The sequence below is a fragment of the Saccostrea echinata genome, unplaced genomic scaffold (assembly GCF_033153115.1).
Source record: "Saccostrea echinata isolate AGI-Se365-2 ecotype Australia unplaced genomic scaffold, CSIRO_AGI_Sech_v1 ptg000086l, whole genome shotgun sequence".
In the NCBI taxonomy this organism is placed as follows: Eukaryota; Metazoa; Mollusca; class Bivalvia; order Ostreida; family Ostreidae; genus Saccostrea; species Saccostrea echinata.
The window spans coordinates 3,749,783-3,768,075 of NW_026889835.1; the positions used below are offsets into that span (position 1 = coordinate 3,749,783).

Consider the following 18,293-nt stretch of genomic DNA (forward strand, 5'->3'; position numbering starts at 1 on the left):
TGCCAAGTTATATTGAAATCAGACCAAAACTGTAGGAGGAGTAGCGTTTTGAAAAATTGTTTACAGACAGACGGACAGACAGACAGACAGCTAGACAGACAGACGGACGGACACCTTACTATCGCATAAGCTCTTCTGGTCTCTGACCAGTAGAGCTAAAAATCTGGTAAAAATACCCTTCCTTATTAAAACTTTTACTCTTTTTGCCTCTGATATGCCCAGGTGCAGAGAAGAATTTTAAAGCATTAATGCATTTTCACTATATAATAAATAGAGCCCCGCCCTAATATCAGAACCTCTGATCCAGGGGTCATGAAATTCACAATTTTGGAAGAGGCATCCTTGCTTATCGTAACCATGTATTTGTTTAAATAATACCCAGGAGAAGAGAAGATTTTCAAAGAAATAATGCACTTTCACTATATGATCTACATAGCCCCGCCCTAGCACCAGAACCCCTGACCCTGGGGCTATGAATTTCACAATTTCGGTCACCCTTGCTTATCATAACTATGTATTTAAGAGCCCTCTATACACTGCACACTAGAGAGTTCTGATTTTGTTGTATGTTTACGCAGATAGAGTGATCTGCTCTTTGATCAAGAATAAAATAAATTGAAATTCATGGAACGCCATAGCTGCCTGAAGGTCATTTTCATTTTATATGAGGTGGTATAACCTTTATGTGAAGTGGTGAAGTCATTATATATAGTGGTAAAATCATTATATTCAATGAAAACTTTATTATATGCAGTGGTTTTATCTTTATATACAGTGATAAAATCATTATATACAGTGATAAAATCATTATATTCATTGATGACTTTATTATATGCAGTGGATTTATCATTATATTCAGTGGCAATGTCATTATATGTAGTGGCGGACATAGAGATTTGGACCAAAAGTTAACTCCCAAAAAACCGACTTACAGGCGAGTATATACGGTAATATATTTGGAGTTTGGAGTTACATGTATTTCTCTACTGCTTTATATTTAAAGTTCACTGGAATTCCCGAAATGTTGGATGAGAACACCAATAATGTAATACAGAAAACTACACAATTCTGAAATGTAGACTTGAATTCTTTAAAAATTCTTTGTCCCAGACATAATTAACAACTGGAATTCTCTCAATCTAGGAGTGAGGGAATTAAAAGTCCATCAATCAATTTAAGAAAAGTATTTGTACACCCTCCTCTAAACCTTCCTCTTATTTTTCATATGGAAAACGTTTCTGGAATATAATTCACACTAAAATAAGACACAGTTATATGGTAGAAATATAATTTCTTCCCCCAAATGAACTTGCGGCCAAACTGAAGACATTTATCATTTTTTCTTTGTATGCAAGAAATATGAACGTCCAAGAAATGACTTAATAAACACTATTCTTCAACTTAAACAGCAAAATATAATAGACACTCATTTTTTATTATGTGGAAATGAATCTTTGTCTACTAATGCAAATATTCAAATTTTCTGTTGTGTCCAGAAATTTATTCGAGAATCAAATAGATTCTAATTCAAAACAGTGTCTTTGATTTCAATATATATATGCAGAATGAAAATTATAAATGTTTTATCAAGCATGAAAGCTTCTGGTTCAATAAGCATTGTAATCAGCGTATATGTAACATTACAGCTCTGGTAGCTTACTCAGAGTATTTGTCTTTCTAATTTTCATATGTATATTAACATGTACAATATAAATTTTCATAAATTATCTCAATTTATTTATTATGACGATCATATTGTATTCATTGTTCGTAAAACAAGGAGAGGATTTATTAAGTTGAAAGAACTTGTATCCAATCCTTTTGTATGTATTATTACAATAAAATATGTTCAAATCATATTTAAAAAAAAAAGTTCTGCATTTATCTGTGGATCTTTTCACAAAAATCTTAAGACATATTTTTATCTTAAGTGAAAACTTAATATGATAAAAATCGTTTTCACAAAAATTCTTAAGAAAGTCATAAATGCAAAATCTGTCGTAACTTTACGAGAGTCCCAACCCTCTCTTAAGTATTTTAAAAAAGATTTTATTGAAAAAATATAACCGCAAAAAACAAAATACACGTTAAATTGAACTTTGTAAAGCAACTTACAATAATATTTTATATTTTTTTCACAATCCTTGTCGAAAAATTAAATGAAATTAACTTCAAAATATTTACGACGTAAGTTTCACTTAAGATTTTTGTATGACCTACTTTTACGTCAGACTTGTGATGGCTAATTGTATTCGGCGCGTCGGCGCGCCAGCGCGTCCATCTCATCCCAATATCACATAAGTATTTTCTCCTTGCATTAAAGCACTCAAATGACATCGATTTTCTTAATAATTTAAATTATCGCTTATATTCAAGTCGACAGCCCGAGCCCGATTGTAATTTTTTGTTGGGTAGATCCAGATATTTTTCCCTAGGAGGTGATGGCTCAAATCGCAAGGGAAAGAGGTCCGAGGCATAGCTTTAGTAATTTTACTATGTCAGTTTAAATAAATTTGAATTTTCCAGGGATCTGGATCCCCTTGATCCCTGCATGCCTTACCACAATTTGTGCTAGAGTAATCTGAAATTTACCCCAATTTTTTTAGTTGGCCTACTTTCGATATCTCTCTCTCTCTCTCTCTCTCTCTCTCTCTCTCTCTCTATATATATATATATACGAGGGTTGTCCAAACAGTTCGTGGACAAGGGCGTTTTTGTCAAAATGAATGGTTCAAGATATGCTTATTGTATACTAAAATATTAGTTATGAAAATCCAAGTCAGAATAGTTTGGTTTTTATTGTTTGAACGTTATATTTTTGTAAGAATCTCGGTCATTAAAGGTCGCCGATAGTGCGCACGGACCAGGGTTAAAATGCCATGAACTTTTAAATAAAGTGATCTGATTGAAATGATCATTTTCTTTTTAAAACGAGTCAAAGCTGAATAAAAATTTAATATATCACAAATAAAACGGTTATCGCCATTTTCCGATACCTTTAGTATCGCTTACTAAATAGACAATGAAAATATTAAGTGAAAACCGCAAAAAGTATGTTTCAAAAATTGACAGAAAAAGCGACGTCGACCATCCGAACGGGACAGCGTCCAATCATACAATTATGGTTAATATGGTTGAAAAGTCGTCAAAAACAAAATATTTATTCAAACAACCTAAATTTATTGGAAAATATTTAGTCTAATGATTTGTAATTGGTGAAAACGATTTTTCAACGGTGTGTAAAATTTTGGAGACATACAAGAAGTGGAAAACCACTGTTATTTGATGAAAATAGGATATATATATACATTATTATAACAGTAACTTGATCCGAAGAGTCGTATCACGTCGAGTTGACAGGCGCGGATCATCAGATCAAACGAGACGCGAAGCGTCGAGTTTGATCTGATGATCCGCGCCTGTCAACGAGACGTGATACGGCTCTTCGGATCAAGTTGCTGTTATAATGATAAATTTATTATATACCCCCCTTTCAACTAGCAAAATATAGTTTTAAAAACTTTTGAGATCAATTATATAAGATTTTTACATTAAACAAAGCATTTTGTCCAGGAACTTTTTGATGCGCATGAAAAATAACGTCATGTTTCTGTGTACTACGTCATCAATTTCAGAGAGGGGTGATATGGATTCAGAAAACCACAGTGTGGTGATCCGGAAAGTCGGATCACACCGTCACGTGATTGTACGAAATGTACAGTAAAATTGAGTGATACACACTTGGGTATATAATAAATTTCTATTCATGACGTTGTTATAAATATAACGCCGTCGGGCTGGGCTGTGCATCCTGTGTTTACGAAGTGTTCATATTGATGACGCTGGTAAATTATTGTGTATTGTTTTGAATTTTAAAATTTAAATTAATTATAATCTATACATAAATATTATTGCACACATTTTGCAATGTGGCATAATAAAGAAAAATAGCGTACGTCTATGAACATGCGATAAAAATCCAAAATTCATATTTCTGACGTTATCATGAAATAAGCGTTACGTCAGACTGGCCCGTGCAACTTGCATATACAAAGTATTTACACCTATAATGTTCAGTAAATAGTGTGCATTGTTTTAATTTTTGTATATTTACTCAATCATGGTCTATATTAAGATATTATCGTACATGTTTGCCATTGCGGACTTTAAAAAGAAATTTAAGCATTTGTCCACGAACTTTTTGGACAACCTTCGTATATATATATCTTTATGCATCACAAAAATTTACCGGTATTACGTAATGACCCTAGACTCTAGAGTTTAACCCCTTTTTTAGAGACTTGATTATCATGGCAATAAGCTGCCACGCATTGGTATCAGTGTTTGACAAAGATTCCTTGTTACGTATTAAAATAATACTACTACTAAAAATTAACTTGTCTTTATTTCAGGAGGGGGAGTAACTTTAGTTACAGAAATGGCTGGCCTGTAAACCTAAACAGATCATTTGCACTACAGATCATGTGCCAGTATACATAAAGTCCAGCCTCCATATTGTAGTCTTCTCAACCACTTATCTCATTAAAAATCCAATCATATAAAATACATGTACAATGGTTCCATCAACATTCCTTAAACATTAATTTTTGAGGTTTTGTGTTTTGCAGAGTGAAAATTAAAATAGAATTTGATGGTCATTAGAGTAAGAAGCATATCAAAAAGTTTTATGATGACCTGCGTTCACGAAATACTGAGTCATTCGCTGATTGCACAAAAATTGATGCCAATGAAAATTGATAAAACCAGTGTATTTACTGTATTAATTAGTGGCCATGAATAAAAGAAACCACAGGCAGTTAAATAATGATGTTGAAGCTTCAAAACATAATTCCAACTATGAAACTTTCTCTTTTTAGCCGGGCTCATTGCTCGTAGAGCAATAGCCGGCTTATGTTACGGTGTTCAACCGGAAATGCTGCTTCCTCACCGCCAAATTAAATACGAGTAAGAATATAGTACGTATGCTCAACCACCTTTGAAGCAATACAAACACTTAATTAAACAAATATTCTCCAAAAAAAAAAATTAATGGTAATACTTTTTCTCCCCTTTTCTTCAATAAATTATTTGTCTAAAAAATGCGAAAGGTAATTTCATCAAGTCTGCCAGCTTCACATTCTATAAATAAAGGTTCTGTTACCAGGCTAACACTAATGCGGGGAGCACGTGACCCGATGCACACCTTTATGCAAAACTCCCCGCTGAGGACCCGTCTGTGTATAAACGTTTAACCTTGCTGCATCAATGTTTATTTACTTCCGTAAGTGATGTTAGACCCCGAAACGATACATGTGATAAATTGTTTACGCTGTTAAATTCAAACTGCATTTTATTTAATTTTTTTTAAACATTTTTTATTCATACTATATACCATAAATATATTTTTATGTGTTACATATTCTTCCAGTGTCTTGTTGTTATTCATCTGTAATTACAATGTATGTTTCATATAAAACGGACTTGTTCACTTCTCTGTACATATGTAAATGGGCCCGGCTCTCTGTACTTCTCAGTACTTTGATTATTTATGATATCGCGCCCGATGCTAACAGAATTGTATAAGCGATAATTTATTTAATAAACAAAATCTGTTGCGCGAGCGCGCCGACGCGCCGAATACAATTAGCCCTTGTGATTGTGACGTCAGATTTTAAACTCCCTTGCTTCACAAACAATTGCATTCGATATTTATTGTCAGTAATGTTTGTTATGCTGATAAATGTTGAAAACTAAGTTTTATTTTTATTTTCACCCACTTATTTAAGGATTATAAAGCATATTGAAGTCGTTGCTAGGGATGAAGTCTGTCGTAAGTAAAATCTTAAGTTTAATCTGCTACAAATGCGTTCGTGAAACGCACTTAAGATATGTTGTAAGAGATTCTTAAGTTAAAATCTTACACAAAAACTTAACATTTTTTGTGAAAAGTGCTACAGATTCCCAGTTTTGAAAGAAAGCATTTACAGAAAACTACCTGATGATGATGAAGAGGTAGCGTATTGCCTACTACTGTTGGAATAAGGGGTGCTTCGATGTCCAGATGTGTACTTCTTCTGTTGTGAATGTGTGTAGTGGCTGTTGGATCCACCACCATAACTTGGTGTCAAATCACAACTCTGTCCTGCACTTGAGCTGTATCCTTGCAGTTCACCATAATCTGATGCTGAACTGTAACTTTGCCTTGAGTAACCTGAGTTGCCTGAGCTGCTGTAACTTGAGTATCCCCCACTGTAACTTGAGTAACCTCTACAGTAACTGGAACTCCCTCCACTGTCACTCCCATCTACAAAAGCCTGAGCTTCTGCAGCTGTGCTGAACTTTTTGTACCTGGCACCACTATACCCATGTACTTGTTCTTTACAAGAATCCCTGAAAATTTACATCAACTAATAGTGTTAATCACAAAAAGGAAACAATCAAATTTGGAAAAATTATATCAACTATAAGAGAAAATAGTTTAATAATAATTTTTATTCAATTTGATAAACTTGGGTTTACTATTCTATCATAACAACAGATAAAACAATCTTTACAGGACTCAACACCCACACTTGTCACCTCATCATATCTAACCTAACTTCATCTGGATGACAGTCGCCCGCGTGGCGCAGTGGTTAGAGCGTCTGCTCTAGAGTCATGAAGTAAGGAGTTGATCCTTACGTCATGGTTCAAATCCCACTGTGGGACGTGGAGACTGGTCCTTCGGATGAGACCGTATAAATCAAGGCCCCGTGTTGCAGTAGGTGCTGGCACGAAAAAGACCCCTCTCTGCTCAATGGCTGTAAGTGCCGAGTATAGTAAAAAATTTGCAGCTCTCCACCGGCAAGTGGTGGCATATCCATATGAGTGAAAAATTCTCGAGAGGGACGTTAAACAACATACAATCAATCATCTGGATGACAAATTAATCTAAGTTGCCCAAATGATGACCTGGTTCATGTACTATTGTAAAGTATGTAAAGTTTCATGATCATTGGCTTTCCCACTATACACAAAATAAAAAAGCCTGCAAGCTCTAAGAATTTTCTGTTTGCTAATTATGATCGAAGGTCCTAATTCGTGTGAACATTTTTTGGCGCGAAAAGAACTGTAGTATTTATTACCGTTTTGCAAGATGCTGCAATGCACCATGCACAAAGCTTTGTTGCATTAAAAATATAACATCAAAGAAATGTAACCTACCAGTCATTATAAATCCCAGCGTTACGTCCTTGTCTCACAGCATAAAAAGGCATTCTTGCTTTCACTCGAAACGTGTGTGCAGTGGTGCGTATCGCGGTCCTGATGCTAGGAATAACCATTAGTCGATTGGTCAACTCTGTACTATTACATAATAGCAGATTTGTTTACTTCTTTTCTTCTTCTTTTTTACATTGAATTAACACTTTCATCGATAAAAAAATTTTATATGAAGTCTAGTTAATCGAAATATTTTGTTTCTGGACATTCTCTATACAATCATCATCTTCTCTCTTCTTTCACTTTCCATCAAGGGAACCAGTTTATCAATTCTTTAGATAACACGAATGTAGACTTATTCGGTTTTAATGACCCTCTTAATGAAACCTTCACGTTACTCTCTCTCAATATTTACCGATTACTTCGGTCATTATGATTTTTTTAACATTAAAAAAAAAAATGAGTGTTTATCTATTTTCATTTTCAACATAGAGTACTATGGGGGGGGGGGGCACTACCAAGTTTGATGCAGTAAAAGTAATCTGCCTTTTGGTCTTAAATAAATTGAAATCTTCAGTGTATTGCCAGAGACATAAATATATATTACAAATAAATGTGACGTAAAATATTTTATAAAATAAAGTAATAAATGTTGGATTTATGTCTTGGCCTCTGATATTTCTCATCAATTTGTAATAAATTCAAGCATCTTTAACATTTTAATAGGCCAAGATAAATTGAGTAAACACTTTATTTGCCTTTTAAATTTTCACTATTTTTAAAAGTAAACAGCATTGATTTCTGTTCATCAATACCTTGTTGTCTTTGAACATTTTGTAGATACAAGGTACCTTATTCATGGAGGAAGACTTGACCTATATGCACGCAATAAGATACATCTTAACCAAAAAGGAAAAACCGCCCTTGTCAGAGCCTTGAAACTCCACCTCAATCCTGAAATCGGACTAAAACTGTACACAAGTTATAGTCAGAATTTACACAATGCCAGTACAAGAAAATTTAACAACCAGCGAAATTGGAAATACATAGGTCCTCCTCCTCCACGTAAGGATTCCAGAAACTCCTAACGACACCAGAGGGAATTCCGTGAACTGGTGCAAAGGCTAGCACAATTAGTGTAAAAATAGAAAAGAAAAAATGTTTATGTTCACTTGTATTTTCAAAAATATCCTGAATGAAGTTTGAATTTTCACTGTACAAATAACAAGCAAAATTTATGTCAACATTTTTTGTTAAATTTTGTAAGAGTTGAGAATTTCCACTGCATATATAACACATTTTTTCAAATGTATAATTACGATTATATAACAGGTCTAGTCAGTAGTTCCAATATATTACAGAATGCTCAATATTGCTTACTGGAACATTAATAATTTTAGTAAATCAAAATTTGATGATAATATTGAAATTTTCAGTTCTTTATGTCATAATTATGATGTTATTTGTTTTTCTGAAACCATGCAGGATTCACCACACAATCTTCCAGGATTTGCTTCTCCCTTTGTACTAAATGCCAAAAAGGTAAAAAAGAAGGGCAGAAAATCTGGAGGTCTTATGGTATTTGTTAAAAAAGAAATTTATAAACATTTTACTAAAGAAAAAGAATCTGATAACTCCTTATGGATAAGAGTAGAAAATGTTATTATTCCAAACTGTAGATCACAAACACTCTACTTGTGTTTTTGCTATGTCAAACCATATAAATCAAAAGATGCATCTGAAAATATATTTTCTCAAATTACGACTGAAGTTTCCCATTTTCAGTCACTTGGAGAAGTATTTATAAGTGGAGACTTCAATGCACGTACTGGACATCTACTTGATTTTATTCCACGATTCTATAAATGAAACATTTTCTGACTGCCCTGTGCCTCTAGACTATTCACCCAACTCTGTTTTACCACGCAATAATACTGGTAGTCAAACCAATCTACATGGTGAACTTTTAACTACTCTGTGTAAAACTTTAAACCTAAATAGAATTCTTAATGGAAGATTCCTTGGTGATTCCCTTGGTTATATTGTACATTTTATAATTTTAATGGTTCTAGTTGGTGTGTTGATTACATGTTGGCTACCAGCCATGTTTTACATAATGTACTGTATTTCAATGTTATGCCACCTTCAGAATTGTCTGATCATAGCATTATTTGTACTAGATTTAAGTGTGGTGCTTTTAATTGCCCAGTTAAATGTGAGCCATATATTGAATGCAGATCTACCTCCTTGAAAGGACAGTACATTTGGTCTAATCAATGTAAACTTGCTTACCAAACAGCCTTTGTTGATGTAGAAAGCTCTAACAGCCTAGTTGAACTTGATAAAAGTCTAAATGTGAAAGACATTAGTATTGATGATAACAGTAAATTAACTAAAATATACTTAACAGCTGCATCTAAAACCCTTCTCTTTAAACCACCAATATATAATTGTAAAATAAGAAAAAGAAAACCAAAACCAGTTGGATGTCTAATGATATATCTCTACTAAAAAGAGAAGTCCGCAAACTTGGAAGAAGAATTCAAATGAATCCAAAAGATTGCAATTTATTACAGGCTTTCACAAATGCTAAACGAGAATTTAACAGAATGAAAAAGAAATCAAAACATGAATTTTATAAGACACTAACTGACAACATCGACAACCTAAATCAGAACAATTCAAAAGATTTTTGAAGGTCCTAAATAAAAATAAAATTAAGCAAAACTCAAATTCTTCCACTCCAGGACTTCAAGCATTTATGAATCACTATCAAAACTTACTGTGCTCTAAGGGCAATAACTCCTGTGAAAATGTAGTTGAATCTGAAATACAGAAACTTACTCCCCTTGACTACCCTTTCACATACAGTGAAGTCAAGCTTGGCATTAAAAATCTAAAAACTGGTAAATCACCTGGACAAGACCTAATACTCAATGAATTTATTAAAAGTGGTTCAAGTACACTTCTAAATATATTAACAAAACTCTTTAATAAAATTCTTTTTTCTGGGGAAATACCCGAAGCCTGGAATTTGGTACAAATAACTTCTATTTATAAATCTGGTGACCCATGTAACCCATCAAACTATAGAGGATTAAGTGTTACAAGCTGTATGGGTAAACTTTTTAATGGACTTTTACAATGCCGCCTAAATTCGTACTTGGAAACAAATGACCTTCTGAGTAATTATCAATTTGGATTCAGAAGAAACCACCGTACCACAGATAACATATTTATTTTAAAAACTCTTATAAATAAGTACTTAAAATATAAGAAACAAAACATTTATACATGTTTTGTGGATTTTACCAAAGCCTTTGATACAGTTGATCGAACTTTAATGTTACACAAACTATACCAAAAGGGCATAGGTGGGAAATTTTACAATGTTATAAATAATATGTACTCAAACACTAAATATTGCTGTAAAGATGAATCTTGCTATAGTGAACATTTTATAGCTACACGCGGGGTTAAACAAGGAGATAATCTTTCCCCAACACTTTTTAATATATTTATTGATGACTTCTATTCGCAGTTAGTTAATTATAACACAAACCCTCCTGAATTACAGAATATTGATGTCGGACATTTATTCTTTGCAGATGACTTAATTCTCCTCTCTACTACTAAAGAAGGTCTCCAAAACTCAATAGACTGTCTCTCAGAATATTGCATAAAATCAAAATTGACTGTTAACCTTGATAAAACTAAAGCAATGATTTTCTCAAATAAGAAACCTGACACAGCTCAACATTGTTTTTATTATAATCATTCAATAGTTCATCTTGAACATGAATATAAATATCTGGAATTATTTTTACTTATAATGGTAAACTTAAGTATGCAGCTGAACACCTAGCTGACCGTGCAAGAAAAGCTTTTTATGCAATGAAACACTGTTTACCATTTCATAATAACTTATCTGTAAAAACTCTTTTAAAACTATATTCTTCACTTATTGAACCTATCATTTTGTATGGTTCTGAGATATGGATTTCAGACTTTAATATTAATATAAACAATTGTGATCAACTACCTTTTGAAAAGATACAGCATTTAATATTTAAAGACATCTTGGGTGTACAGAGAAAAGCTTCAAATTTAGCCATTAAATATGAGCTAGGAACACTTCCTATTTGTTGCAAAGCTTTCATCTCTATGTTTAAATATTACAAGAGACTAAAAAACCATAATAATAAAGATGGAATTAGAAATCAAATTCTTATTGCTGCTTTCTTAGAAGATGACATTCTATATAATAACGATGTAAAGGATAATTGGCAGAGTCAGATTGATAAATTAACAAAGAAACTTAAACTTCCATCATTAGATATAACTGATAACACATTTAGCAGCTACTTGAAGAATTTCTACATAAAAAATGTTAATTTGCAACTTCAGAACATTGAATTCACCAAATGTGGTAAATTATTATTTTACAGTCAAATTAGAAAGAACTATGAATTACAAGACTAATTGAAATTTCCAATTAATAAATCTGTACGTTCTAAATTAACAAAACTGAGAATTTCTACACACCCTTTAGAAATTGAAATAGGCAGATATTCAAAGCCTTGTATCCCAAAAGAATCTCGTTTTTGTCACTATTGTAAAAATGTTGTAGAAAATGAAATACATTTCATATATGACTGTCCTATATATAAAGATTTGCGAAAAAAGTATTACCCTTTGAACATCTATAATTTAAATGATAACATGTTGAAGGAAAATCATTGTAAAGTACTTTGTAATCCTGACAATGCAGTTCATTCTAGAAGGCTATGCGAATTTTTACATGAATGTTTTGAATTGCATTCTAAAAATAGAGCACAATAATATATATTTAATGCATTAATTAGTTTATCTCTGTCCATATTATACTGTTTATACTATTTGCATAATGATTATGTATAACTTCAAGTTGTAAACGTAGTTGACTTCACTGATTTGTACACTTGCATGTATGTATGTACTTTAGTATATGTTTTAGTAATCTGAAAACACACTGTATTTTTCATTTTGTTTGTAACATGGTTGTATGCCAACATGTTTGGTGAATCAATAAATTGAATTGAATTGAATATGTTGCAAATTAAATCTCAAGTTCTTAATTTATCATGTTTATGCATCTTAATACAATATATACTTTTTCTCAATGTGTGAAAAACCCTTTTCCTTTATTGTACAGATCTAGAGGGTCCTTAAAGTGTTTCATTGATTTAGGGGATGATCATCTGGTTTGATTTGGGGGGGGGGGGTCAGATTATTTATTTTCATGCCAGCGAAGAACAGATAATTTATTTCCAAGATAAACAGAGACAGATTATTTATTTTCTTCACAGAAAAAGGTTTAACAAGCAAAAAACAAACAAAAATAACAAAACCAAAAAAAAAAAAAACAAAAACAAAAAAGGAAAAAACAAACAAAAAAAGCCAACCTCCAAAACTCTCTATTTTCATGGAGTGGTGAATTATTCCAAGTCAAGAGTTTCTGATTCACTCTGTTCCACATATGTGCTTTATGTGGAGCGAAGTGGATAAGAAACCCTTAGACTTGGGGATATGGAGAGGTGGGGGGATTTGAAGATGGGTAGTACATGTAGTACCAGGCAAGGACAGATTACTGGTATCTATTTTCTTGCCAGCTGAGGAAAGATTACTTATTTGTCTAATGACATTTTTCAAGGACAGATTATTTATTTTCTTTATTATTTATTTTATTTATTTTCACCCCCCCCCCCCCCCATGGAATCAAAAGGTCTTATAAAATGTTACAGATTGCTTAGATTGAATATAAATTCAGTAATATACTGTAAATTTCAATATATTTCATTTTAGGACACCTCACTCTTGACTGAATTAAAATACCACAGAATTAAGAGTCAATGTTAGTGTGCAGTGTATAGAGGTCCCTAAGTAATGTTACCTCCATCTGAAAGGGACTTTGCATGTACATGTAATGCAAAATTTTTGAAGAAATCAGAAGTAAATTTTAACATTTGAATTCCAGAGATATTTTTCATACAACCTCCTGGGGGTAGGGATAACTTTTTAAACATAGATATATATCTATATTTTTTAAATTTATATCTCTGATTTAACTAAATATTTCAAATGTAGAAACTTGCAAGATACAAAATAAAAAATTTGCATGATTCATAATGCATCTGTCTGGAAAGAGAGCACCACATTTACTCAAATAAGGGTCAAAATTGTTATTTACATTACAATGACAAATGTGTAAGGGTTGTTTGTGTCAGATTGTGCTTGTAGAAAGTGGATTTTCATCTTCCACACAAACTGGAACACACATATGGTATTGGCAATCTATCACTGATTCATAAAGTCACAATTTTAAAATTTAATGTTGGTAAATCAAAATATCCACTACCAGTAACTGAAAACAAACCGTTTATATTACACTGTAAATACTAATACTAAAATATTTATTTACAAAACAAAATATAAATTATTCCATTCAGGAGGAACTTCATTCTTATTTTCAGCATAAAGTACTACATGTATAGACAATAGAAAAATATGCCACTCACTAACAATATCAGCCCCCCCCCCCCCCCCCACACACACACACATCAAAACACCTCTCTCTCTCTCGTTCTCTCTCCTGATATACATGTCCTTTGCATGTAAGTAAAAAATCTGCATCTGATGACATTACTAAGTCAAGAATTCACTAAGCTGCCCATTTTCACTTCAACAATGTCACACTGTGAAAGATTACAAAATTAATATACACTTCTAAGACTCTTTCCACATGTCTACAGGAATATATCATGGCCTTGGTTGACTCGACTTGCATCCTTTGCCTTCAGTCTGCCTGCCTCTATGCTTTTAAATGTTGGGAGACCATGTGGGAGATCCAGCAGATAGGATTCTGTATCCAGTACTCTGTCAGCTTCCTCTGTCAAAGTCAGAAAGCAGTACTAATAATAAATAGCTAGCTAGGTCAATGTGTGTACAGTTAATAACTTCATATTTTGTTCTCCACACCTGAATATAATGCTTGGAGTAATAGCTGAATGAAGATGGGTGGGGTGGGGGAAGGGGGTATTGAAAGAAAATAACTTGTCCAATTGCAGCCATGTGAAAAATTTTAGGCTCAAATACTGCATTAAAAATACTAAAATTTAGGTGAAAATACTGTACACAACACATTTTTTCTACACAGTTTCTCACTGTGATTTTGTGGATGGGGTAAAAAAATACATGAACTTTTGTGTACAGCTGGTACATATCACACATGTCCACTTGATCACCAAAATAAAATCCTTTGCTTTTGTAAATATTAGGAGACAGAAAAAACATCATTGAAAAACCAACAAATCATGACCATAGACTTTATTCCTCAAAATGAACAAGAGAATGTAACACTTGTACATTTTGAAGGAAAAATGGGAAGATGAATTAATTTTATGAAAGTTTTGAAAAAAAAAAGTTCACGTAACTTGAGTCTTTAGGCTATTAAAAAAATTAATCTTTAGTTTCTCAGGTCAAAAATTTCAAAATTCAATGCGGCAGGCAGTTCTTTTTTTCTGAAGCAAGTGTTATCTGAATTTTTCAACTTAGAAAAATAGAAAATTGAGTTATTTCCCTTTTCAACATGTGTCAATAAGTGCAGTGTTTGACCTGATGCCATGGTGCCTGAGAAACTATATAGATTTTTTTTTGGCCTTAAAAGATTTTACTTACGTCTCATCCTTTCCATTTTTGATCCATAGGCAAGGTCATACTGGTATCCTAATATGAAGGTCAGAGGAAGCAAAGGGGCTATCAAACCTTTACTTTTCCCTTTTGTTTTCATAGTCCTACAAGAATATGTTTCAAAAATTAAACAATGTCTTTCCTCTTTGCATACTCCAGAATAAAAAATACAAATATCAACAAAGATAAACATTCCTCTGAAAAGAATTTCTAAATTCATATAAAATAAATAAAAATAAAATTCATTGTAGCAAACTTACTTTTAAAATTTTTTTTACAATGCATCGCACTAAGTATATTAATCAGTATATAACTTACGCTAGAATTGCTATAGATGCATATGTGCCATAAAATGCCCCAAACCACTGGAATATGTCTCTTCCTCGAGCCACCATCATAGCCATTTGCCTTTCTCTCATCTGATTCTGCATTTGTATCTGCCTCTCCAACTGTAATTATAACATTCTATGTATTCCAATACATACTAAATATAACATTTAAATATAATTGTTAGTTAATTTCCCCAATACACTGTACCAGTATAAGATAATGTGGGAAAGAATTTTCTATGGATCATTTTCTTTCTAAACTGAATACTGTAAAACACTTTTTAATAGCAAGAACTTTATTTTTTGCATAATTACACAAGACAATCTGCTTGCAAAAATTTCATTGTAGTGAACAATTGTATTGTTAAAGAATATAAATAATAACCTAAATTCATGAAAATTATAATATAACTTTTTTGCCAAAAATGTGTCAAGAATATTTTGCGATTTACAGTAAATAACATGGCTGCCATCCAAGGTCTGAGGCCTTCTGCTAGTGCTAGTGTACCATTTTGAGACAAACATTTTGCAACATGTTATACCCAAACACAAATAGGTCTGAAGACTGACATGGATATCCGAGGCTCTAATCAATGCAACACCAGTACTTATTCCTCAGAAATGTCCCAACATCATAGCGTTTTTTTTTTGTTTTTTTTTTAAATCTCTTTCAATGAAATGTTTTTGTTCATTATAATATAAAACTAGAACTTAAAGTACAAGGACTTGGGTAGATGATACATGCAGTCTGATCATTAAACTTAATCAAAATAAAACTGGACAATTGTGTTAGATGTCCTGAATTAAACATTTAATACCAACACATTATTTTGTGTCCTCGGAGGGACCAATTATGCTGGGATAAGCATGTATAATCATATTGCTCTCTGAATTCAGCTACCTTGACCATATCTATCTTAGTTCCACCTTCAGTCTATCAAGGAAGCTAGAGCTTCTGGCAATCTACCCAGTCACCATATATGTGCAGAAATGATCATAAAATCATATTCTCTTTTACTAAAAAATAGCTTACACAGATTTGAGAAGTTCCAATATCCCACAAAAGTACCCACACAGTAATTTCAATGTTTGAAGTTTCTATTTATGATGACAGAAGATAAAATTATGGTAAGTTGTATAATTAATATCAATTGTAGAATCTTACTGTTAGCTGGTTGACTTTCAGCATGAACTCCTGGTTTTTCTTCAAGTTCTCATCCATAGCTTTTCCCATTATAGACCCCATGGTTACTGCTGTGAATTGAAGATATACATATTTCTTTTATTACCGGTATTTAAACAATAAAATGCATACTTTGGTTGTTAGTATTGGAATTAATGTCGCAGCTGTTGCAGAAAAAATACATATCCCGCGTAAGCAGGTTATGTAAATTTTTTTCTGCAATAGATGTGACTTAATTCCCATACTAACAACCAAAGAAAGACATTTTATTGTTTATATTTATATCTGTATAAATAATCATTTAAAGTAATATTAAAAAGATTAATTATTGTATTATTGATATGTACATCATAGTACGTTTCATTGATGGAACAGCCACTGATCAAGAAATCTGTACAGGTGATATGCCTAGTGTTGTTCATGAACTGATAAATGGCAATGGGTTTCTTTAGAAATAAAGGAGAAAATATTCAGTGGATGTAAATATTTAATATAACTAGCCTACATAAAATTTGTAGAATGACATATACCCCTACACTCTGACCTCAAATGTTTCCTTTTCCATGAAATGTGTTTACCTGGAGGAAAAAACAGCTGACTTTGGTACAATATGTTTTTGAAATGATATAGGGCAATTAAATTTGTATCGATAATATCTTTAAAAATAGAAAATTTAAATGCACGAGTCTGCATGCATCAGCCTATTGAAAGCCATGTAGCAAGTGTCATTAACATCCAATACAAATTCCATGCCTTTTTTATCAGGCTGCTCAAACATATTGTTTCTATTTTCTTAATATTATATTAATTAAATTTCTATTAATAATCATGTTTATTACAGCATAATTTGTATTAATAGACATGATAAACCTAAATAATGCAAGCAAAATTTTGGGAATAAATGAACAGCTCTGAACTTGTCAAATACAGTGATACCCAACATTAATAGTGCATAAATTGTAAAAAATTATATTTAATGAAGCTATGCATTTTCAAAATATAGTCTCTGCTTCACATATGTAATGTGTATTTCATGATGCACCATTTTATGCAATATGTAATTATACAAACCTCTTAACTATGGATAATCAAGCATGGATCTGAAGGGGGGGGGGGTCCTGAACCCCCCCCCCTTTGGAAGCAAATAAAAAATGACTTTGGACCCCCTAGAAATCGTGGACCCAACAACCACCAACATGAAAAGCATTTTTCACGTCTGGGAAATGTTTTTTATGTTACATTTTTTTTTCTTTTTTGTTTTGTGTGGGTTTTTTTTTTTTTTTGCTTGTCAAGAAATTCTCCGGGTTGGATACGTTTGGGAAAGGAGTTTAGGTCTTGGAATTTTTTTTGATTGGGATGGATATGCAACATCCCTAATGTTAAAAGTTGCTCTAAATTTTAAATGCCTTAGATTTAGTTACAATTGTAGATCATGATTTAATGTAATGAGGGAGGGATACTGTTTTCTATTGAAATAATAATCAAGTACCCATACATCACTCAGGAAGTATGCCTATCTAGAATTTGGGGTTTAATATCATAAGCTTTTGAAGTGGATTTAATATAAAAGTATAAGTTAATACGGAAACAGTTTCCCTAAAATTGGTTTTTATTAATACTGCATCATGCATATGCAAGATACATCTGGTATCACTACTTGATGCCAATACATGTGTTATTAGTACCGGTATGTGCAATAAATTCAATTTACCTGAAAGAAAGATAAAATAAGCAACACAGTGACACAAAAAAGGGAAAATTGACAAAAATAGCATTCTTTCATGACCCCTGCACATTTTGTACAATTCTTGAAAGAAATAGGTTTCAGAACCTTAAAAATCTATGTTCTTAGA

General features: G+C 32.4%; 1 protein-coding gene across 2 annotated transcripts in view; it reads right to left on the reverse strand.

Moving 5' to 3' along the window:
* LOC133177039 (ribonuclease H1-like) overlaps positions 1 to 18,293 on the reverse strand; it is a 41,009-nt gene that overhangs the window by 18,765 nt on the left and 3,951 nt on the right. Inside the window, exons 2-6 of one of the 2 annotated variants that reach the window (XM_061312127.1) lie at positions 16,423 to 16,511; positions 15,247 to 15,377; positions 14,917 to 15,032; positions 13,990 to 14,128; positions 6,212 to 6,390 (exon numbers count right to left, since the gene is read on the reverse strand). In XM_061312127.1, the coding sequence (XP_061168111.1) occupies positions 6,212 to 6,390; positions 13,990 to 14,128; positions 14,917 to 15,032; positions 15,247 to 15,377; positions 16,423 to 16,503 (646 nt within the window). In that variant the 5' untranslated portion in view covers positions 16,504 to 16,511. Of the gene's footprint in view, positions 1 to 5,995; positions 6,391 to 7,203; positions 7,479 to 13,989; positions 14,129 to 14,916; positions 15,033 to 15,246; positions 15,378 to 16,422; positions 16,512 to 18,293 lie in introns of those variants that run through there. The other variant, XM_061312126.1, reaches the window with a different exon arrangement.